This window comes from Trachypithecus francoisi, unplaced genomic scaffold (assembly GCF_009764315.1).
Source record: "Trachypithecus francoisi isolate TF-2019V2 unplaced genomic scaffold, Tfra_2.0 Lachesis_group7, whole genome shotgun sequence".
Taxonomy (NCBI): Eukaryota; Metazoa; Chordata; class Mammalia; order Primates; family Cercopithecidae; genus Trachypithecus; species Trachypithecus francoisi.
In genome coordinates this window covers 99,440,571-99,461,686 of record NW_022681472.1, presented here as the reverse complement: position 1 = coordinate 99,461,686, position 21,116 = coordinate 99,440,571, and the positions used below count along the sequence as shown (strand labels likewise).

At 64.9% G+C, this 21,116-nt stretch overlaps 3 protein-coding genes across 16 annotated transcripts in view; 1 reads left to right on the top strand and 2 right to left on the bottom strand.

The window, feature by feature from the left end:
• Positions 1–12,481, top strand: part of BOP1 (BOP1 ribosomal biogenesis factor) — a 30,263-nt gene extending 17,782 nt beyond the window's left edge. For 2 of the 3 annotated variants that reach the window (XM_033203066.1, XM_033203068.1), the window contains 13 exons: positions 9,424–9,578; positions 9,664–9,781; positions 9,879–9,980; positions 10,058–10,270; positions 10,352–10,513; positions 10,655–10,735; positions 10,808–10,877; positions 10,960–11,092; positions 11,169–11,349; positions 11,429–11,717; positions 11,908–11,992; positions 12,041–12,184; positions 12,263–12,481. In XM_033203066.1, the coding sequence (XP_033058957.1) occupies positions 9,424–9,578; positions 9,664–9,781; positions 9,879–9,980; positions 10,058–10,270; positions 10,352–10,513; positions 10,655–10,735; positions 10,808–10,877; positions 10,960–11,092; positions 11,169–11,349; positions 11,429–11,717; positions 11,908–11,992; positions 12,041–12,184; positions 12,263–12,416 (1,887 nt within the window). In that variant the 3' untranslated portion in view covers positions 12,417–12,481. The remainder of the gene's footprint in view (positions 1–9,423; positions 9,579–9,663; positions 9,782–9,878; positions 9,981–10,057; positions 10,271–10,351; positions 10,514–10,654; positions 10,736–10,807; positions 10,878–10,959; positions 11,093–11,168; positions 11,350–11,428; positions 11,718–11,907; positions 11,993–12,040; positions 12,185–12,262) is intronic. The other variant, XM_033203067.1, reaches the window with a different exon arrangement.
• On the bottom strand, positions 6,017–9,426 carry SCX (scleraxis bHLH transcription factor). Of its 2 annotated transcripts, none has more exons than XM_033203076.1 (2): positions 7,319–9,426; positions 6,017–6,395 (listed from the first exon to the last, which is right to left on the bottom strand). In XM_033203076.1, the coding sequence occupies exons 1-2, from the start codon at positions 7,883–7,885 to the stop codon at positions 6,357–6,359; spliced, it is 606 nt and encodes a 201-aa protein (XP_033058967.1). In that variant the 5' UTR covers positions 7,886–9,426; the 3' UTR covers positions 6,017–6,356. The 2 variants fall into 2 exon arrangements, with proteins under 2 accessions (XP_033058967.1, XP_033058965.1); XM_033203074.1 differs by lacking the exon at positions 6,017–6,395 and adding an exon at positions 6,566–6,625.
• Positions 12,482–12,634: 153 nt separating the features above from the next.
• MROH1 (maestro heat like repeat family member 1) overlaps positions 12,635–21,116 on the bottom strand; it is a 118,917-nt gene continuing 110,435 nt past the window's right edge. For 5 of the 11 annotated variants that reach the window (XM_033203055.1, XM_033203060.1, XM_033203058.1 and 2 more), the window contains 11 exons: positions 19,383–19,548; positions 18,700–18,896; positions 15,587–15,724; positions 15,153–15,267; positions 14,966–15,064; positions 14,510–14,656; positions 14,193–14,381; positions 13,770–13,925; positions 13,561–13,695; positions 13,247–13,482; positions 12,645–12,940 (listed from right to left, as the gene is read on the bottom strand). In XM_033203055.1, the coding sequence (XP_033058946.1) occupies positions 12,886–12,940; positions 13,247–13,482; positions 13,561–13,695; positions 13,770–13,925; positions 14,193–14,381; positions 14,510–14,656; positions 14,966–15,064; positions 15,153–15,267; positions 15,587–15,724; positions 18,700–18,896; positions 19,383–19,548 (1,633 nt within the window). In that variant the 3' untranslated portion in view covers positions 12,645–12,885. Of the gene's footprint in view, positions 12,941–13,246; positions 13,483–13,560; positions 13,696–13,769; positions 13,926–14,192; positions 14,382–14,509; positions 14,657–14,965; positions 15,065–15,152; positions 15,284–15,586; positions 15,725–18,699; positions 18,897–19,382; positions 19,549–21,116 lie in introns of those variants that run through there. The other 6 variants (XM_033203054.1, XM_033203061.1, XM_033203063.1 and 3 more) reach the window with 5 other exon arrangements.

Genomic DNA, 21,116 nt, shown 5'->3' with positions numbered 1-21,116 from the left:
GAGCCAGGCCAGGCCAGGACAGATGCCTCCCGTCCAGAGAAGTCCGCATCTGCCTGGCCTCCTTTCCCTTGGAGCAAAGTGGGGTGGCCCCAGGGGAGTGATTTGGGGCCACAGGTGGGCAGGAAAGAGGCTTGGGAGGTGGGAGACAGTCTGCAGCTCTGCGATGAGACAGTGGGGTGAGGAGAGCCGGGCCCGTCAGGCAGCCCCATGTCCTTGGAGGTGGTCGTGGCACCAGGACCATGGTCCTCCTCGGCACTGGGCAGAGCTGGCTGGGAGAAGGCCGACCTCACTGCCAAGGCCCTTCAGGACTTTGAGGAGGGCCCCTGGCAGCAGGGCAGGGAGGGTGCCGCTGGGGCGTGTGCTCCTGCGAGCCGCGATCTCAGCTGGAGCGCGAGGGTGGCAGTGGCTGTGATGCTGAGAAGGTCGGGCCAAGCTCCTGCTGGCGGGAGGTGCCTCCCCACCACCCCCTACCCACCTGCCTCCCCTTCTCCTCAGGCCACTTCCCTGCTCTTCCTGGGTCTGGATCCAGGGCCTGGACCTGGATGACACCGGGGCTTCCGGGCCTCTCACCGCGTCAGGGACCCCCTGCTGGGCGCTGACTTTTAAAGACCAGAGCAGCCTCTCTGTGCCCCAGCTCTTGGTCTCCTTATTCCCCTCCCCCAGGTGCGCCGGCAGAGGGAGGTGGGTGGAACCCCTGGAGGAGGCGCTGGGCCTGGCTGGGGTCCTGCCGCCCGGCAGTGGGGGGCCCCCAGGAGCCGGCTGAGCCGTGGCTGCCCCGCCCCCGCATGGCCACCTCACCCCTCTCCCACCGCGCCTGGAGCTTCACAGACGTGATCTCATCCAGCCGCTGGGACCCCCGGGAGGTGGGCCGGGGTGGAGGGGCGGGGCGAGGGGGTTGCTTGGCCTTTGCAGAAGCACCCCCTCCACTTTGATTTGAGCCGTTGGGAGAAACTGAGGCCGGGCAGCTGCTCAGGCAGAGATGCAGCCACCCACCCTTCCCCGGCCTGTGGCCGTGTTTGTCAGGAGAGTGTGGCAGGCTGAGGGGTCAGGGTGGCCGTCAACTGTGGCCGGAGGAGCTGCCCTCTGCGGTCCCTTCCCCGTGCCTGTGGTGCTGGCCTGGGGCCATCCCCCACAAGGCCTCCACTGGGGTCTAGAGTCTGGGGCTGGGGTGCAGCCTTGCCGGCTCCCCGGTGCCCCTGACCCTGCCTGGGCTGTCAGTCGGGTTCCCGCAGGGATGCAGCCGGGCCTGTCTGCGTCCAGAGCCCATGGTCCCCTCTGCTCTCGCGCCAAGCGCCGTTAATGGCTTCTCCCAGCTACTGAACCGGCAGCTGCCTCCAGCGCTGGCGGCCTCCCGCTCCTCCGGGCCGCCCCCGCCCCCGCGTCCTGGCCCCGCGTACTCAGGCTTGCGTCGCTGCTGGCAGCGCGGCCTCGGCTCAGGTTTCCCGGCGAGTGAACGGCCCTCCCCACGCTGCTTGTGGAGGGCGCCCAGGCCTGCAGACCGCCCCAATCTGCCTGGCGGCCGTCCACCCCCGCGGCCGCCTGCATGCCTGCCTCCGAGGGGGCTGCTGACTATGCTGAGGCTGGCCCTTGGGTCTGGTCCCTTTCCACCGAGGAGGGAAACGGGCGCGCCCTGCTACCCAGGCTATGGGTGGGTGTGTGTAACCTGACTGCTGCGTGTCCCTTGGCCAACTTGAAGGCCCTCCTAGGCCTGGCCTGCTGCACTCGGTTGTCCTGTTTGGGAGAGGAGAGACCCTGGGGTCAGTGAGGAGGGGCAGGGAAGCCAGGGCCCTCATGGGGGCACCTGGGGCTCTCCAATGAAGCAGGGCCGGGCAGTGGCTGGCAGGTGGGAGTGGCTTTCCGAAGCCGCGTCCTCCTGCTTTGGGCTGCAAGGGTGGTGGAGGCCCTGGCCTGCTGTGCCCACTCGGGGCCAACGTCCTTGGCAGCTAGAACCTGGGTGGGCAGGTGGGGGTTCTCTACTGGGCTCTAACAGAGGCTTTGTCCTGGGGCTTGCAGAGCAGCCTGTGGAGCGGAGCTGGGGAAGGCATTGGAGGGTAAGGTCTGTTGGGCAGGTGGTGATCAGGCTGCAGGCTCTGGGCCTTCTGGGGAGGTTGACTGTGGGGAGCTGGGTCTGGGTGTGTGTCCCAAGGCTGGGGCTGTTCCGCAGCGGATGGGAGTCCCAGGTGCGTGTGTGTGCATGGATCAGGACTGGGGGAAAAGTCTCCAGAATGAGATTTTGGAGGTGTCCGGAGTTGGGGGCTGAGCGGGTGTGGACCTCTGGAGCCCTGTTCCCACCCCACCTGGAAGCTGCAGCTCTGAGTTGTGGGACTCAGAGCAGGCCGAGGAGTGGTGAGCACTGGGAGGTGTCGGGGGGATGTTGGGGGTGTCATGCCCCAAGCCTGTGCCCCACCCCCAGCATCCTGCAGGAGTTTCTGGGAGCCCCTGCTTATGAGACGCCAGGCATTGGGGTGCTCTGCCTGAGAACAGCCATTGTCCCTGGGCCATTCCCAGCAGAGACTGAGGCAGGCCAGGTCTGGAGGAGCCCCTGGGTCAGTAGTGGCCTCTCTCTAGCCTGTAGACCCCCAGGGGGTGACTTGCTGCCCTCCCAGCTGTGGAGGTGCCAGGACACCTGGGTCAGTAGTGGCTTCTCTCCTGTGGTGGAGGTGCCGGGAGGAGGCCGAGCTGTGTGCCTAGCCTCTGGAAGGGCAGATGCGTGGTTGGCGGGAGCAGGGCCAGAGGTGAGGGCCTCTGGGCTGGCGGCTCCTCCTGCCTGGGACCCCACCTTGGGCTGGGGTCCGCTCAGCTGGTTTGGACTTTGAGGAGGAGGAGGAGGAGACCAAGCAGGACCTGGCTTTCTCCCCTCTGGCCCCAGCGCCAGGGCCCAGCACCCCTGCTGGAACCTTCAGTAGGGTGAGATGCAGCAGGTGAGCCTCCTGCCCTGGCCTTGCCCTGAGCAGTTTGACAGATAAAACCCTGAGGAAGAGGAGGAGGAGGAGGCGGCGGCCTCATGTCGCACAGGAAGGCCGTGTGGCGCTCTGAGACAGGCGGGCGTTTTGTGCAGGGGAGCGGCGCGAGTGCTGAACACTACCCGCATTGTAATCGGAGAGGGGCTGGGGAAGAGAGAGACGGAGCGAGGGCGGCTGACCCCGCGCTCCCGGGGGACAGGTGGGAGAGGCGGAACGAGGAGAGAGTGAAGGATTCCAGAGGTGGGCCGGCTTCCTCTCTTGCAGACAGACACGGGAGGAGGCGGGCAGCGGGCCAGCCCCATACCTGCAGTTCCAATCTGTGGTCCTGACAGCTGCAGCCACTTTGGGGAGGGGGAGGGAGGGGGCTCATCGAGAGCGGAAAAATCCCAGCCGACACATCAGCCGGTTGCGGCCTGTGTCCGGTGCAGTCTGGGCTAGGGGCCTGTCCTCGGGGCTGGGCGGCCCCCGGGAGAGCCCTGATGCTGGGTCTGTGTGTGCCCCCGACCGGCCGGGGCTCTCCGTGCGGGGCCTGACCCAGAGGGGTCACATGTGTTTCCTGGCAGCCCACAGGTGCTGCGCAGGGCGGGGCGGGCAGTGGGCGCAGGCAGCCTGATGAATCATGTGTCCCGCCAGCAGCTCGTTCCCCAGGCTGGGGACAGGAGCTGACAGCTGAGGCCCAGCAGAGCGTTTCCAGCCCCGCTCGGCTCACAGGGGCGGCTGCTGGCCCAGGGTGCAGGCTGGGGCCCTTTCCGTCCCAGCTGCCTCTGTGGGGCACAGGCAGAGGGAGCCCTGGGTCTCTGTGGAGGTGAGGCCAGCACTCTGGGAAGGGAGCCAGGGGCTGTGGTGGGCAGGGGGCACCTGCCACTCCTCTGCCTGGCGGCTGTGAGCTGCGAGTGGGTTCGGGTGGGCCACCGCGGGCCTGGGGGGTCAGCCCACGCCACCCCCGGTCTGGTTTGAATTTCTGGAGCAGTGGAGGGTGACGGAGTGTTCCTCCCCCGCCCCTCCCTTCTTGCTGGCTGGCGGGACGGGCCCTCGGCCGCTGCTACCGGTGCAGCTCAGGGAGCGGCTGGGCTGGCTGCCCAGGCCTGAGGCTGGCCAAACTGCAGCCGCGGTCGGAGTCAGGCCCGCAGCGGAGGGCCTGGCTGTGAGTACTGCACCCCAACCAGCAGGGCCCTGGGGATCCTTTCAGCCCTGAGGCCTCCGGGTTGTTGTTCCTGTTCCCTTCTGGCCTCGTTAGACACCCCAAACTCTGACCCCAGTCCATGGGGGCTCTGACATCCCTTTCCCCAGCACTCCCTCTTGACCCTGCCCAGACCTCCCCACCCGGGCCCGCACCTTCCCACCTGCTCACGTCTGGCCTCCTGCATTCCTGCTCCGAGCTGGGTCTGCCCTGTCCTTGGTGCCGGCTGCCGAGGCCCCGCACCTGCCTGCTCAGGCCAGCAGCCCGTGGTGTCCCTGCCCTGGGGACTTTCAGTATCTTCCATCAGATTTGTCCCCAACACTGACCGGCCACGGAGGTAGGGGGTTGATGTAGAGGTTTGCAACCCCCACCAGGCCCAGGTCTGGAAATGGGAGGCCTGGAGGTGAGGAGCAGGTGGGCCATGGACCCTCCCTATGGATGTACACCCAGTGCCCAGTGGAGGGAGGGCTGATGTGGGCGTCGTGGGCCTTAGGGTGCTATGCAGAGTGCCGGTCTTGGCCATGCTCCTGGGTCCACCCTGCTCCTCACTCACCAGCGCCTTGGTGCCTGGGAGGGTGGCGGGGCGGGGGTGTGAGGAAAGCTCCCGAGAAGGGAAGGGGCTGCCTCAGCCCCTAGCTGCATCCCCATGTCCCCCGGGCCCTGGCTCCCGCGGGCGGGGGCCTCTGCAGTGACTGAGCTTGTCCTCTCCTCCCTCCCTCTGGCCAGCTGTGGGCTCCTGCAGGATTAGGGAGAGGAAATTTGGGGTTGGGTTTCTCTCTGAACGAAACCTGCCGTTGTGACTTTTTTTATCCTGTTATATTTCTATCAGATTGGACGCAGCCCCCCTCTAGCCCTTAATGGCTCTGGCTTTGAGAATTTCCTCCAAAATTACACCACTGCTTCCTGCTCTGCCGTTCCCTGGAGCCTGTCTTTGCAGAGGAGGGGCAGTCCTGGGCCAGCCCTGCACTGATGCCCACGTGGGCCACAGCACCTGGTCTCCCCGGTGGGGGTGCGTCTGTGCCTGTGCTAGGGAGGGAACTGTGGCCAGCCGCCGCCCTGACGCCCGCACCTGGTACCGTCAGCCATTGTCCATCCAGCCGGAAGTTAGGCTGTGGCCTGGCAGGGTTGGGGGGAGGTGGTCCACACAGCACCGCCTGCCTTTCTTCTCTCTGTGCCCACTGAGCTCACACCACTAAACGGTAATTGTCACCTGCAGGGTTTTAATGGCCGGCCAGCTGTGCGCAGAGCGCTGTGGGGCTCAACCCACCTCCTGTGGTGGGCGGGGTCTTCAGGGGGCTGGGTGGGACATGGCGGTGGGAGGAGGATGGCCAGGGGTCCTCCTTCCCATGTGGGCAGTGCTTCCAGGGGCCAAATGGCCCTGGTGCATGAGGAGACGCCTCTCTCTCCAGTCAAGCCCCTTGCTGGGGCTGGGCGCCCACCCCCTCTGCCGGGCAGCACAGCTTATTTCACTCCTTGTGACCCGAGGCCAGATGCAGCACCCTCCTCACCCTCAGGGCCCCTGGGTGCCCGGCAGGCCTGAGAGTGGGGCACCCCTGCCCTGCTGACGCCTCCCTGTCCCTGCCTTGTGGCATCTCTGCCTTGTGCCTCACCCTCCCCATCTTCTGCCATGCAGCTCCTCCCCTCACCCTCTCTCCCTGCGTGGCTCCCTCATCCCCACCCTGCAGCTTCCCAGTAGGAGGCTCTGTGGGTGAGCTAAGCCTGTCCTCACCGCCTCAGCCCAGGGAGGGGTGGCCCTGAGCCTGTAAAGTGGGGGCTTCCTAGGGAGCTGGGGTACTTGGCCTGAGGAGGATGGGGCCACCAAGGGTGGGAATGAAGGCTCAGGCTGGGGGTGAATTCTGACAGTTGGCCTCCATATTTGGAAGATACTGTTTTGTTTTTAATTATACAAAATTTTCAGACTTTATATTATCATATCAAAAACACAAGACGCCAACACACAGTGGCCGGAAGAAAAGCCAGCGCAGAAAGTTCCAGTGGGCCCGGGCAGGTGCTGGGGCCAGCGCAGAGTCCCGCTGCCGGCGCCTGTCTGTATGTCCATCTGTCCCTCGGCCCCGCTTGCAGCTAGGGCTGGCCTGGGGCATGCTTGTGGCGGGCCTTGCCCAGCTCAGGTCCAAGGTGGGGGCTGTCTGCCGTCACCCCGGGTGTTCACCTCCCCCAGCAGCGTCTGCCTCCTGGCTGCTGCCGGCCACCTCCTAACTGCGAATCGCTGTCTTTCTGTCGCGGTCCTTGCTCTGCAGAGGGGAGGGAGGAGTGTCAGGCCCTGGCAGAGTCCAGCGCCAATCTGCACCTCTCTGGCCTCCCTGCTGGGTGCCATCTCAGGTGGCCAGCACTGAGGCACCTCCTTCCCGGCTCTCCCCAGCTTCCCTCAAGCGTTTTGGGGAGGGGAGCATACTGCTGCACAGCCGAAATTGTAAAATTAAATTTCCCAGATGTTCAGGCCCCAGGAGCTCGCGCGTGCTGTCTGGAGAGGAAATGGGGATTGGGAAAAGCCGTGCCGTATTTTCTCCCTGCTCACCCTGCTTTTCCGGTGCCACCAAGCACAGCAGGAGCTGTAAATCACAGCTGGCCAGCGTCTCCTGCAGGGGCCCTCATCCCCAGCCCCCACATCTCTTGCCAGCCTCTGCCTTCGTGTCCCATGGCCCACACATCTCAGGCAGCCCTACAGGACCTGGTGTCTTGGTGTGCAGCCTAGGTAGGGGACGGACAGCAGGTGCCCAAGATGGCTTAGGCCTGTGGTGGGCCGCAGGGGCTAAGACCCCAGGGTCCTTCCTCTCTTGCCTTGCAGCCTCTTACTTTCTGAACTCAGCTCTTTTCACTCTACCTTTCAACTTGCTGAAAAGGGAAGCTTGCAGCGGCCTGGTCCAGCTCCCAGCCTCCCCGCCCTGGGTGGGCCCCTTTGGGCATCCCTGGCTGTTACCCCTCATGCAGCTCCCTGGGGGTGACTCCACACTCCACTGGGAGCCGGGTGTCCTAGGGCCGCCCTGGAGAGGAGCCCCAAGAGAAGGCCCCAGCCCCCAGCAGACCTGTGTTACAGGTGTGCCTGCCTGTGCCCTGTTGGGGAGCCCTGCCCGCGTGGCCTCGCCTCCTCTGCCTGGCAGGTGTGGACTGAGGGGCGCGTTGGAGGCCCCCTCAGCGCCCCACGGCCCGTGCTCACCAACTTTCTCTGGTTGCTGAGGCAGAAGGTGCAGATCTGTTTGGGCTGGGTGTTCTCGCCGTCGCGGGCGGGAGGCGGCGGGGGCGGGGGCGGGGGGCTGCCGGCGCGCGCCGCGTGGAAGAAGGCGGGCCCGGAGTGGCAGGGCTGTCCGTCGCCGCAGGCCTCGCCTGCCAGCAGCACGTTGCCCAGGTGCGAGATGTAGCTGGAGGCCAGGCGTAGCGTCTCGATCTTGGAGAGCTTGCGGTCCGCGGGCTCGGTGGGGATCAGCGTGCGAAGCGCCGTGAAGGCCGTGTTCACGCTGTTGGTGCGGTCCCGCTCGCGCGCGTTCGCCGTGTGCCGCTGCCGGGGCTCGCGGCCTGGCCGGCCCCCCGGGCCCCCGCCCCCGGCCCGTCGGCCCCCCGCCCTCCGCCGGGCGCCTTGGAGGCCGCAGCGCGCCGCGTGCACGCGACAGGGTTTCTCGTCGGAGCCCGAGCTGTCGCTGCCGCGGTCCTCGTCCTCCGACAGCGGGCTCACCTCGGGGTACAGGTAGCGGCCCGGCGGTGCCGGGCGCAGCGTGGCGAAGGACATGGGGCCGGCGGGGGCGCGGCGTCAGCTCTGTCGCGCGCTGCTCATGCCGCCTCCTGCGGCCACCGCGGGCCTCGCGGGCCGGCCGGGGCGAGGTGCAGGGTCTCGGCTGCGCCCCGCGGTGGCAGCTGCCGGGCGCCGCGCGCACATGTGCGTCCCGGGCTGGAGCGGGGCCCCGAGCCGCGCCTTTATAGCGGCGTCCCGGCCCCGCCCCCGCGCACGCCCCGCCCCTCCCAGCCTGGAGGCTCCTCGAGCAGCGCCCGCCGCATCCCCTGGCCTTCTGTGGCCACGCTTGGTTGGGGGCGGGGGTCTTGGGGGCATCGTTCTGTCTCTGGGGATGCGGAGGAAGCGGGAGGTTGCTTCTGGGCTGTAGTTCCTCAGGGCCGCAAGACTGCAGTGCCCCCCTCCCCGGGACAGGGGAGGAAGGTCAGCGGGACCCACCACCCCGTTTTCTCCCGTGGCACAACTGAGTTAACCCAGCCGCCCTGGCCCTGCTGCCTGACCGCACCCTGTCTGTCTCTGCCTCCCATGTGCGCCAGCGCCTGCTTGTGCCAGGCCGTGTGCAGGGGGCGGGCACAGGCGAGTATTCAGGGGCCTAGAGCTCAGTCTGCCTGTCTGTCCTGCACCTGCCTCTCCAGGCTTGGCACAGACTGTGCCTCCTGCTAGGCTCTGGCCAGGTCCCCTGTTCCTGTGCTGTGTGGGCCTCTCACCCCGTGGGTCTCCTTCTTGCCCCCTCCTCCTTCCCCTGTTCCTCTCCAGGGCACCAGGCCCCTCAGGAAACACACACATACCCCCATCATCCAATTTGGAGATGGCCCCTTTGCTCCATGGGGAGGAGAGGAAAGGACCCTCAGCAGGGGACAGGGCCCAAGGGGTCCCTCCTGCGGCAGGGGACCCCACAGGCTCCCAGCTGTGCTCTGTCTTGCCTGGGCCCCTCCCCGTGGCTACTGTTGCAGGAAGCAGCCGCCTGGGCAGCGGTCCCCAGGCTGGAAGGAGCGAGGGTGGCGGCTGGCAGGGGCTGCAACCAGGAATGTACGTCCAGGAACGTGGCTGTTCTGCCTGTGGAGGGGCCGAGGGCAGATGGTGGGGGCGCCCCCACAGAGGCCTTGGCTTCTGCCTCTCTGTGGAATGGGTCAGTTGGGGTCTTCCCTGAGTCCTCATCTTACAGCTGCCCACTGCTGCCTAAGGCCCCTGCCAGGGGAGGGAGCCCGCGGGTGATGAGGTCATCCCTGTCTGTGGCTGCCCAGAGCCCTGGCCAAGGAATCCAGTGAGGGGGGAGCCCTGGGGTTGGCACCACTTCAGTGGAAAATGTGAAGGTGCAGCTCCGGCGCCTCCGAGGGCGGGGGTGGGGGCAGCGTGGCCGCCGTGCCACGTCAGACCCCAGGGCTGGGGAAAGGGCGTAGGTCAGGGCCAGTGACCTCAGGGCACTTGAGGCTGGGCCTGCACTCACCCTGCAACCTCCTCACCTGCTCCCCTGGGCGACCCGAAGAGGGGGTGGGCCTTGTAGGGTCAGATACTGATATGGTGACCCCCGGCCGCAGGACATCCGGAACACGGTGGGCAACGTGCCCTTGGAGTGGTACGACGACTTCCCCCACGTGGGCTACGACCTGGATGGCAGGCGCATCTACAAGCCCCTGCGGACCCGGGATGAGCTGGACCAGTTCCTGGCCAAGATGGACGACCCTGACTACTGGTGAGGGCCGGCGGGGCGAGGCCAGCAGCCAGAGTGGGCCCGAGGGATGGGGCAGGGCTGGCGGGGTCTGACTGGCGGTCTCCAGGCGCACTGTGCAGGACCCGATGACAGGGCAGGACCTGAGGTTGACGGATGAGCAGGTGGCCCTGGTGCGGCGGCTGCAGAGCGGCCAGTTTGGGGACGTGGGCTTCAATCCCTATGAGGTAGGTGGCAGCAGGTGGCCCTGGGGGGGGGCGGGTCCTGGAGGCACCAGCAGGGCCTCAGCCACTCTGGCCCCCACGCCCACATCTTTCCCCCCAGCCGGCTGTCGACTTCTTCAGCGGGGACGTCATGATCCACCCGGTGACCAACCGCCCGGCTGACAAGCGCAGCTTCATCCCCTCCCTGGTGGAGAAGGAGAAGGTGGGGTCCCGTGCCCCTGGGGCTTGGCCTGGGCTGCCCGCCCCATGTGGCTTGTCCTGAGCCAGCTGTCTGTGCAGGTCTCTCGCATGGTGCACGCCATCAAGATGGGCTGGATCCAGCCTCGCCGGCCCCGAGACCCCACCCCCAGCTTCTATGACCTGTGGGCCCAGGAGGACCCCAATGCCGTGCTGGGGCGCCACAAGATGCACGTGCCTGCACCCAAGTTGGCCCTGCCAGGCCACGCCGAGTCGTACAACCCACCTCCTGAATACCTGCTCAGTGAGGAGGAGGTGGGCCTGCATCCTGGGGGGTCGGGGCCCCGTCCCCATGCTCCCCTGTGACCCTCCCCACCCCTGTCTCGGTCTCCACAGCGCTTGGCGTGGGAACAGCAGGAGCCGGGTGAGAGGAAGCTGAGCTTTTTGCCACGCAAGTTCCTGAGCCTGCGGGCTGTGCCTGCCTACGGACGCTTCATCCAGGAACGCTTCGAGCGCTGCCTTGACCTGTACCTGTGCCCACGGCAGCGCAAGATGAGGGTGTGTGGGGGCGGCACACCGGGGGGTGGCACAGGGGGCAAGGCTGACCTGGCGTTCTTCTGCCAAGATGAGGGTGTGTGGGGGTGGCACACCGGGGGGTGGCACAGGGGGCAAGGCTGACCTGGCACTCTCCTGCTCCAGGTGAATGTAGACCCTGAGGACCTCATCCCCAAGCTGCCTCGGCCGAGGGACCTGCAGCCCTTCCCCACGTGCCAGGCCCTGGTAAGTGGAGACTAGGCGGCTGGGGTTGCACCCTCTGAGTCTGGCTCTTCACCGCCACCTCCTCCTCCTCAGGTCTACAGGGGCCACAGTGACCTTGTCCGGTGCCTCAGTGTCTCTCCTGGGGGCCAGTGGCTGGTTTCAGGTGGGTCCATGCTGGGGGCAGCCTTGAGCTGTGGGGGCAGGTGGGATGGCCAGGTGCTGAAAGCTGTCTCTTCTGCATCCAGGCTCTGACGACGGTTCCCTGCGGTTCTGGGAGGTGGCCACTGCCCGCTGTGTGAGGACTGTGCCCGTGGGGGGCGTGGTGAAGAGTGTGGCCTGGAACCCTAGCCCTGCTCTCTGCCTGGTGGCTGCGGCTGTGTAAGTGGAGGCCCTGGGGGCCGGGGAGCCAGGGGTGGCACTGTGCTTAGGGGCTCTGTCTGGGCCTGGCTCACAGGGAGGACTCGGTGCTGGTGCTGAACCCAGCTCTGGGGGACCGGCTGATGGCGGACAACACAGATCAGCTGTTGAGTGCCTTCGTCCCGCCTGAGGAGCCCCCCTTGCAGCCAGCCCACTGGCTGGAGGCCTCAGAGGCGGAGCGCCAAGTGGGCCTGCGGCTGCGGGTCTGCCACGGCAAGGTGCGTGGGGTGCGCTGGGGGTGAGGCTGCAGTGGGAGGGGCCTGGCTCAGCCAATCAGCCAGCCTTGCCCTTCTGCAGCCAGTGACGCAGGTGACCTGGCACGGGCGTGGGGACTACCTGGCCGTGGTGCTGGCCACCCAAGGCCACACCCAGGTGCTGATTCACCAGCTGAGCCGTCGTCGCAGCCAGAGCCCGTTCCGCCGCAGCCACGGACAGGTGCAGCAAGTGGCCTTCCACCCTGCCCGGCCCTTCTTGTTGGTGGCATCCCAGCGCAGCGTCCGCCTCTACCACCTGCTGCGCCAGGAGCTCACCAAGAAGCTGATGCCCAACTGCAAGTGGGTGTCCAGCCTGGCAGTGCACCCTGCAGGTGAGGAGTGGGGGGTGGTGCACCCTGCAGGTGAGGGGTGCAGTTGAGGGGTGGGGGGGCGGTGCACCCTGCAGGTGAGGGGTTGGGGGGTGGTATACGCTGCCGATGAGGGGTGCAGGTGAGGAGTAGGGGGGGCGGTGCACCCTGCAGGTGAGAGTGGGAACACCTGCATCACAGCCTTTGGCCCTAGGTGACAATGTCATCTGTGGGAGCTACGACAGCAAGCTGGTGTGGTTTGACCTGGATCTTTCCACCAAGCCATACAGGATGCTGAGGTGAGGAGAGCTGGGGGTGGAGGAGGCCAGCAGAGCCCCTCCCTCCAGCCTGAGCCTACCTTCCACCTGGTTTCCTTCTCCCAGACACCACAAGAAGGCTCTGCGGGCTGTGGCCTTCCACCCCCGGTACCCACTCTTTGCGTCAGGCTCGGACGACGGCAGCGTCATCGTCTGCCATGGCATGGTGTACAAGTGAGTGCTGACCCTGCCTGGCCCCCTACCCAGGGCAGTAGTGTCTGTCCATGTCCTGAGCCCTCCTCGTCCCCACAGTGACCTTCTGCAGAACCCCCTGCTGGTGCCCGTCAAGGTGCTGAAGGGACATGCGCTGACACGAGACCTGGGAGTGCTGGACGTCGTCTTCCACCCCACCCAGCCATGGGTCTTCTCCTCGGGGGCAGACGGGACCATCCGCCTCTTCACCTAGCTGTCCCGCCGACGTCAGGCTGGGGCGGTTGTGCTGAAGTCAATAGAGCCTTACCCTGCGCTGCCTGGTGCTCCCACCTTCTTGAATTGGGGTTGCCAACAAAGCCACCCCACCACAGCGCCGAGCCTTCCCCTCAATTTTGCAGAAACAGTGGGGACAACACGCCCAGCCCAGGGCACCCTCTGGCCCGTCCCCTAAGAGGCCGCGGCACTGCATCCTGTCAGTCACTCGCTGGGAGCAGATGAGTTTATTGGGCACACAGACTCCCACACCCTGTCTGGCCTCACTGAGGGGCTGCGATTTGGTCCCTGGCAGGGCCTGTTCCGGGGCCAGGCCCCTCCAGCTGTGTGCCCAGGCTGGGGTCCTCGGGAGGCCCTGTCTTGGAGCTCAGGCACAGGTCTGGGTGTGTACTCCTTGCTGGGGGCGCTGGCCGGAGCCTCAGGCGAGCTTCACCAGGCGGCCCAGGGCCTCAGCAGCCCTGGTCCGCACCTCGGGGGCCGGGTCCTTCAGCAGGATCTGGAGCGCTGGGGGCAGAGGGAGGGGCTGCCTGGGGGGCTGTGACCTCGGCATGCCCAAGCCTGCGCGTGGGCCACGCTCTCCTGACAGCCTCTGCTGGGAGGCTCAGGAGCCAACGGAAAGATAGTTTTTCCTTTTTTAGTGTTTTTTAAGCTCTTTTGGAACAGTTAAGAAGTTTCCGTGAATTACTAGAGACGATGAGGTCACCAGTGACAGGGAAAAAATCCTGAAATCCAGGAAAATCACTTAGTCCCTGCGGGTGCCTACAGGGTCAGCAGGGCCCAGCGGAGGGGCCCTGTGGAGGGGGTGCTCACCCGAAATGAGCTGATCCAGGTCCACCTGCGGCTGCTGCCTGGGCTCCGCGTGCAGCACCAGGAACCCTGTGAAGTGCGGGCATCAGGCAGGGCTGCCGGGCGGCATGGGGGCGGGGCAGGGGGTGCTGCTCACCAGTGAACAGTGGTGCAGCAGCTCGGACGTCCTCCCAGCTGCTCTTGAAGTAGAACAGGCAGGTGGTCAGCAGGCGGCCCAGGAGGTCTGGGAAATGGTGCATCTGGAGAGAGGCCTGGTCAGCGCTGCCTGGCCCTGCCCCCCCACGCCCGGCCCCGCCCCCATTGACCCCACCCCTCACCAGGTGCTTGCAGGTGGTGTTGAGGAACTCCCCGAAGTGCAGGGCCCGTCCCTCCTGCAGGTGTTTCTGGAAAGCGGCCGAGAGCTCCTCACACGCCAGGTTGGGGCCACACATGCGCAGGGCGAACCTGCAGGCCTAAGGGATGCGGCACTGAGGCCGAGTCCAGTTGAGGCCACTCACCCCATTCCACCCACCCCCTGGCTACTCACGCTGGCCACGGCGGCCTGAGGGTCCTGCAGGTGCAGCAGCAGGGGCGCCAGTCCGCCCACCACCTGCTCCAGGAAGACGTCCTCACAGTCTCCGTGGCAGACTTTGTTCAGGTGCCCAAAGAGGCAGATGGATGCTGTGCGGAACTCCATCTTCTCCTGGGAAGGACATGCAGCATATGGCCCCTCACAGGTTGTGGGTGTCCTTGCCTGGCACAGGCCAGGAAACCCCTTGACGGGTGGGGGCTGCCAGGCCCAGCAAAGCAGCACCCCTGCAGATCCGTGCTCTCCACGGTCACCTGGCCGCGGTGGGAGAGACAGGGAGAAGGATGGGGCTGGGGCTGGGGCTGGGGCTAAAGCTCAGAGCAAGAGGCAGAAAGGGCTGGGGTCCCCTCCCCACCCCTCCCCTTCCCCCAGCCCGCCTACACTGTCGAAGAAAGGCCGGATGCGGATGGCCACGTGCAGCAGCCCTGAGCGCAGGTCCCAGGCCTCCACCAGGTGCACCAGCCTTGCAAGGCCCAGCATGGCCTCCAGGGCCACCGGGCTGTGAGGGTTGTCCCCGTCGTCTAGCCCGCCAATCATGGCTGTGAGGAGCTGGGGGCCGTGGGCTCGTACCTGAGGACACCCTACACTCAGCCTGGGCCCCAGAGTCATTGTCTGCCACCCCACAAGCCAGGGTGATCTCCATGCACACACCCCCACCCATGCTGCCTGGGCCCCAGAGGGACTGGTGGCCACCCCACCTTGTCAGGGCAGCCGGAGGCCAGGTTGGCCAGGCCGCGGAGCACCAGCCTTCGCACGCTGGTGCATGTGTCCTTCTGGCGAGCCGCCAGGCTCTCCAGCAGGGAGTCCAAGAGCATCAGGTCGTTGGCCACGTTGCTGTTCAGCAGCTGCAGGCAGAGGTGCTGTGACTTCCCCCTCCCTGCTGACCCCAGGGCCCAACCCACCAGCCCAGGCCCAGAACACGCCGGTGACAGAGGTGGCGGGCCTCCTCCCTGGGTCTCAGATCAGTGGCGACCCTCCCTGTTGTGCTGCTGGGGCCTGCTCTGTCGCCCACCGTGCTCTGCTGCATGGCCTTGGGCAAGATTTTGGAGTCTTTGGCCCACGACACCGCCAAGGGCACGTGGGGTCCCAGGGACCAGCCCTGTCCAGCAGGACTTGGGGATACAGGCTGCAGGCAGCCTGGGTCCTCCTCTCACCAGAAACGGGGGGTGTGCCTGGGCAGGACTGAGTTCTGGCATGGGGGAGGAGGTGGCTAGCGTCCACATCCCCTCCTCACAGGCTGCGGTCGAGGGGGCCTTTTAGGAGTAAGAAAGGGGCATCCCAGGCCTGTCCTGAGCAGGAGCCCCACCCTGGTGCCCAGCAACCCTCCCTGGAAGGGCCTACCTCGGCCAGGAAGGCAGTGGTGGTCACCCTCTGGTTCTCATATGCACTGCTGTGTGTGCAAGCCAGCGTCTTCAGCACCAGGGGGAGCCGGGGCCCTGCGTGCTCAGCCATGGCCCTGGGAAAGGGGGCCGCTGAGGGTGCAGGGGCTGTTGCTCTGCTGCACCCTACCCAGGCACCTTCCACCCTGCACAGCCCTGGTCCACTCCACCACCAGCTACCAGGTTCTGGGAGTTCTAGGTCTCAGAGATGCCTCCCAACTTGCCTCGCCAGGCCTCTGCACGGGGGTCCCTCCCTGCCCCTGCCCAGAGCTCAGGCCACCATTGGCCTGACACACATGGGGCCCCCACCTGATCCCAGTCATGTCCTGGGCCCCAGAGATCCGGTGGAGCCCAGCCAGTGCTGCAGCCGCTGTGGGCTGGGCCCGCTCAGCTCACCTGGCCAACCTGGTGGCCCCCTCCTCATGCCCCGCTGAGGTCCTGAGCAGCTCCCAGCCTCCCTCTAGGTCCATGCGCTGTGCCACATCCTCGCTGCCGCTGCGGAGCAGCACGGCCCGCAGGGTGTCCACTGCAGAGCTGCAGGGTTGCCAGGGTGCTCAGCTGGTGGGGCACACACACACGCCCACCTCCCTTCCCATGAGCCCTTGATGTCTGCACCCAATGTGTGCTGCCCACCTGGTGCCTAGCCCTATCCCTGCCAGAGCCACCCTCCAGGAAGCAGGCTCTAGAGGGCCCCCCATTTTCCCCACCCAAGGCAAGGTCACAGACATTGGCTTGGAGGTGAGCTAGTAGCAAGGTCAGCCTGTGGCCACCCGGCCACCAGCCTGAGAGCTGGACACAGGCAAAGCCCTCTGGCTGCACCTACCTTCCTTTCTGGACACTCAGATGCTGCGGGGCACCCATACCACAGGCGCCCCATCCCTGGGCCTGTTCCTGCCTGCAACTTTGGGCTCTCACACCTGTACCCCAGGAGACTCCATAGCCCTCTGGGAGGCAGGCAGGCCCCTGATCCACTCCGTGTTGGCTGAGGGAGGCTGGCTGGCAAGTGAGTGGGAGGATGGTGCCAAGAGCTGGAGGGGCTGCAGGGGTGCTGAAGAGCAGGTGCTGTGGGGGTCAACCTGGCCAACTCTCCGCCTCTCCTGACTCCCCAGAGCCCCACCAGGCAAGCACCTTGCCCTCTGGTCTCCCTGGCAGTGGGAGGCAGGCCTAGGACTCAGGCCAGAAAGTGGCAGGGAGAGTCTGATGTTGAAGCTAATGCTGGGTCCAGCTTGAGCCTGCCATCGACCATCGGCTCAGATGAGCCCTTCCCTGCTGAGGCTGCCCCACTCCTGGCTGCCAGTGGGTGGGGTGTAGTATGCAACCCAGCAGGCAAGGTCTGGGGCAGAGGATGCCCTGCACCAGCGTCCCCACCCAGCAGGACCCTCCCTTGCAACTCCACAGCCCCCTGCCACGTGCTCTCCGGTGCCTACTGCACCTCACACTTAGATCCTCACCGCCTTTGGACCTCTGCCCCCACAAGGCTTTGTCCTTAGGAGCACCTGGCCCAAAAGCAGACAACCCCTGAGTGGCATGGGTCATGTGGTGACCGCTGGTTGTGGTGACAGTGCCACTGCCCTGGTCACCTCCTGCCAGGTGTCCCAAAGGCCCCCTGGTGTGCTGGGGTGGGCCTAGCAGGGAGCAAGTGGTCCCTCCAAGCTGGGGGCCAGGCCCTGCTCGCCTGGATGGTGTGAGAGGCCCTCATGCAGGGGGGACCTAGGAGGAGGGTGTGGTGGGCACAGGAGCATGGGACAGCCTTGTTAGAGATCTGGTGATGGGCTCCATGAGGCTTCTGGGCGGTTGGGCACACAGGGCCGGTGATGCCAGCAGGACTGAGGCAGCCTGAGAGCTGGACAGGGGCTGTAGGAGCTGAGAGCCATGGGGGTCTTGAAGCTGAGGAAGGAGGTGCTGGGGGCCTGCTCCCAGTATACCACTGTCCCCATGGGTATGCCTGGGTGGTCTGGTGCTGACCCACAGCAGGGCCAGCCCCTCACACGGCCCCTGATGAGTGTCCCCAGGCTTCTCTCTCCGGGATTCCCTCCCCAAGGTAGGACATGGTAGAAGGCAGCTCTGGGTGAGCCAGGAGTCCCATGGTTCCAGTGTTAGGCCCTGATCTTTGAGCCCAGGTAGCCTGGGTGCCAAGGGGGCTTCTAGCCCTGGGAACAAGAGAGCCAGCACTGACCACAGGCAGAGGAGAGAGCCACACCAGTCACTACAGTTCCTGGGAGATGCCCTTGACACGTACAGGCCGGGCCAGCCGCAGTCGGAGGGAGGACCCACAGGGCCACAGTTCAGCTGGGCCTCATGGTCTGAGCCAGGGCAGCTCTGCCTCCAGCTCCACACCCTGCTCCAGGCCTTGAGGCTTGCAAGGCGCCATCTGGACCAGGGGCTGCACTCCAGGCTGCAAATGGCGCAGGCGCAGCAATTCACAACCAACTTTGACAAATCTAACGGGAAGCATGTGTTTGGCTCAGAAATGTGTTAGTGATTTAGATGAGGGTGCCTCCCTTGCTTGTGTGCCCAGGACATTTAAGAATGTGGCACCCACAAGGGTCTGACCCACTGGAGGACGGCCTGTATGCCAGGCTCTGCAATCGTCCCAGTGGAGGGGTACCTGGGGGTGGGCGTGGGGCCTGCAGCCCTACAGCTCAGAGGCAGAGGCACTGACTCGCAGCAGGCCAGGCCCAGGGGCTGGTGACTGCCCCCCATCCCATTGACATTTTCCACTCCGTTTGCTAGGGGCAGAGCAGCCCTGGCAGCTGGCCCCACTGGGGTTTACGAGCTGGCCTGTGGTGAAGCAGCCTGTGGTGCTGGGGGAGGGGGGTGAAGTGAGGCTGTCCCCCTGGTGTGTCCTGGCCAAGGTGCACACCCAAACCCGGGCACCTGGGTGGGACGGAACCAGAGCTCTCCTGGGCAGGCAGGGCATGGCGGCCCAGCATTCACATGGGCTCGTGGTCCTGGGGTCAGGCCACACAGCCACGCCTGCCCAGGGTGTCCGCTTCCTCTGTGCTATGGCCCCAGGCAGGTGTGTAGGACCTGAAATGCTGTCACGTCAGGCACCTTGGCAGCTCTCACACGTGGGGCTGTGAGCACATGCCAGAGGCCGCTCTGCTGGGGCAGTTTCAGGGACAAAGCTGGTCCTGCCATGGTTGGCCCCAGCCTATACCCCAAAGACTCCCCACAACTCCACTCCCAAGAGATGGCACCACCCTGATCCTGCCTGAGATGCCACGCAAAGCCCCCACCACCTGCCTGTGTGTTCATCACCACTGCGCAGACCGCCCGCAGAGGCGAGGAGGGAGGCCTTCACGGCCAGTGTGAGAAGGGTGGCCATGGATGTCACCACTGACGGCTCAGCCCTGCACCTGGGTGAGGCACCAGCTCCCTGGGAGCAGAGTCACTCCCACGCTCCCCATGGTTCAGATCTGCCGCCCGCCCCCACCATGCGCATGCGTGCACACCCATGCCTGTGCTTGCGAATTAGTACTGGGGGTGGGAAGTGGGGACCCAGATACCTGCAGGGTTCCAGGTTCCTGGCGGCTAGGGCTGGACTGGCTCCCCTCCTTTCCTGGGCCTGCAGGTTCCGGGGCAGCTGGACACCCACGGTGCAGCTGACACGCAGCAGAAGCGCCACGAACAGCTGGGGGTAGAGCTCTAGCACCGCGGGCCCCGCTGCAGGCGTGGACAGGACCTCGAATAGTGCACAGGTGGCCTGGGGGAGACGTCACCACAAGGCCATGCCTCCCTCCAGGCCACACGAGATCTGAGCCTGCACCCAACGAGCCTGCACCCTGTGCACAGGAAGGGCGAGGCACACCACTGCATGGCTTGGCCCTCAGGGGTAGAGGCAGGAGACGGGGCCAGAAAGGCAGCCAGCCTTCACAGGACAGACCTCAGGCCATCTGTTCTCAGCTCCTCAGAAGGGAGGAGGAGGGAATTCTCACAGCTGCTTTACTGCTTAAAACATTGCCAAGCTGGGTTTATTTTTTTTCCGCAGGATAAAACATGAAGTGGTCTCCCCTGGGGGCCCACACCTGTGAGGCCTTTACGAGCCTGAGCTCAGAGCTCCCAGCCTGGTGCTGCCGCCAGGTGCCCGTGGTGTGGCGTCCAGGCCACCTCATTGAGAGGCCTCCCCCCGGGCACCCAGGCAAGTGGGGCAGGGACAGAGTGTCAGCGTGGCTCCGAGAGCCCAACTCACCGAGAGAGGCAGCAGCGTGGCCACGCGGTCTGGGGTGCGGCCCAGCAGGAAGGCCCGGCTCTCCTTGAATGGGACATCCCTCCCCATCTTCTCCAGCAGTAGTCCCAGGACCTGAGCAGCCAGGCGAGGCTCCACCGCCAGCGCCCGCCACAGCATGGAGGTGTGGCTGAAGCAGGGCAGGAAGAGAGTCACCTTGAGGCCAGGGCTGGTCACAGTGCTGCCGGCACCTGGGCTGGGCATCCCTGCCCACTGCTGCCTGGGTGCCGTGGACCCTGACTCCACGACGCTCAGACATGGCCACCAGGCTCAGCTGCAGCCAGATGGGAAATGGCCTCTTGGCCTCAGACCTGAGCTCACCCCTTCCTCTGACTCCAGGGGTCTGTAAACAGAGCTGGCAATAAAGGACACAGAGAAAAATCTGGGCCTGTACATAGAGGGCCCAGGGCAGTGGTGAGGGAGGTCCCTGGGGAGCTGCTGGGAGGGAGAACAAATCTTCCCTGGAGGAAGCAGCATCTGGCCCAGGCCTCAGAATGGCACAAGGTCAAAGAGCGCAGCTCCCAAGGAGACCCGGCCGTGCTGCCAAGAACACTCGGATGCCGCTGCAGACACATGGCAAGGCAGCTATGCTCAGCGTTTGCAGAAATAAACAACAAACTTTAAATATGATGGGAACTGGAAATTCTAAACAGGTAACAGCAAATTTAAAAGAAAACCAAACAGCCCTTTTAGAAATGAAACACTAATGTACTCAGTGGACATATTTGGTGCCAGTCTAGATACAGTAGAAGAGAGAAACAGTAAATAGGAAAACAAGGAAATTAGTGAATAGGAAGGTAAAAAAATTTCAGATAATTACAGAGAAAGAATAATGTGGGAAGGCAGAGGACAGAAGAAGAGATGCAGAAGATGGAATGAGGGCTAATGTACATCTGATGGATGTCCCAGAGGCAGAGGAAACAGAATGGCTGACAAGGAGAAGGCTGGGTTTTTCAGAACTGATGAAATATACTGACCTACAGACAGAGAGCCTCGAAGCCGCCTGGCAGAACAAATGAAAAGCATCCCCCACCTGCAAACTGCAGATGAGCCACAAGCAGGAAGTGGCCTCCTCGACAGACGCAATGCTCGGAGACTTCACCTGGCTCCCAAGAGTAAGGACAGAAGCCAGAAACAGTGATGCACTGTCACACACCTGAGCAAACGCACTGAACTAGGACACTGAGCCACAGAAAGAACAGTCACAAGGAATGGCCAAATAAAGGCATTCTTAAGTAAACAAAGGCAGGCAGTGTGTCCCTGATCCTCGTGGAGGGAATTCCAGGAGACGTCCTTCTGGCAGAAGGCAAGCAGCAGAGGGCTGGGCATGAGCGTGGGGAGCAAATGACCTGGCAGGAACGTGGACAAATGCGCAGGAGGGCAGGCACACGGCATGTGCCAGCAAGGACGTGGTGGCCATCGCTGAGGCGCCAGGAGGCCACAGACTCAGCCTCGGTGGGCCCCCATGAGGCTGTATATGACAGTCAAGCCAACCTGTGCCCAGGGCAGGGCTGGCAAGCTTCTGACCAGGACAGTGGCTCAGGCCCTGGGGGCCGGATGACCTCTGGCAGCTCATCAAGCCTGCCGCTGTAGTGCCAGAGCAGCCACAGACAGCGTGGAAGTGGATGAGGCGGCTGCTTCCAGAAGCTTTAACTCATGGACACTGGAATCAGAATTTCCTATCATTTTCATGTGTCA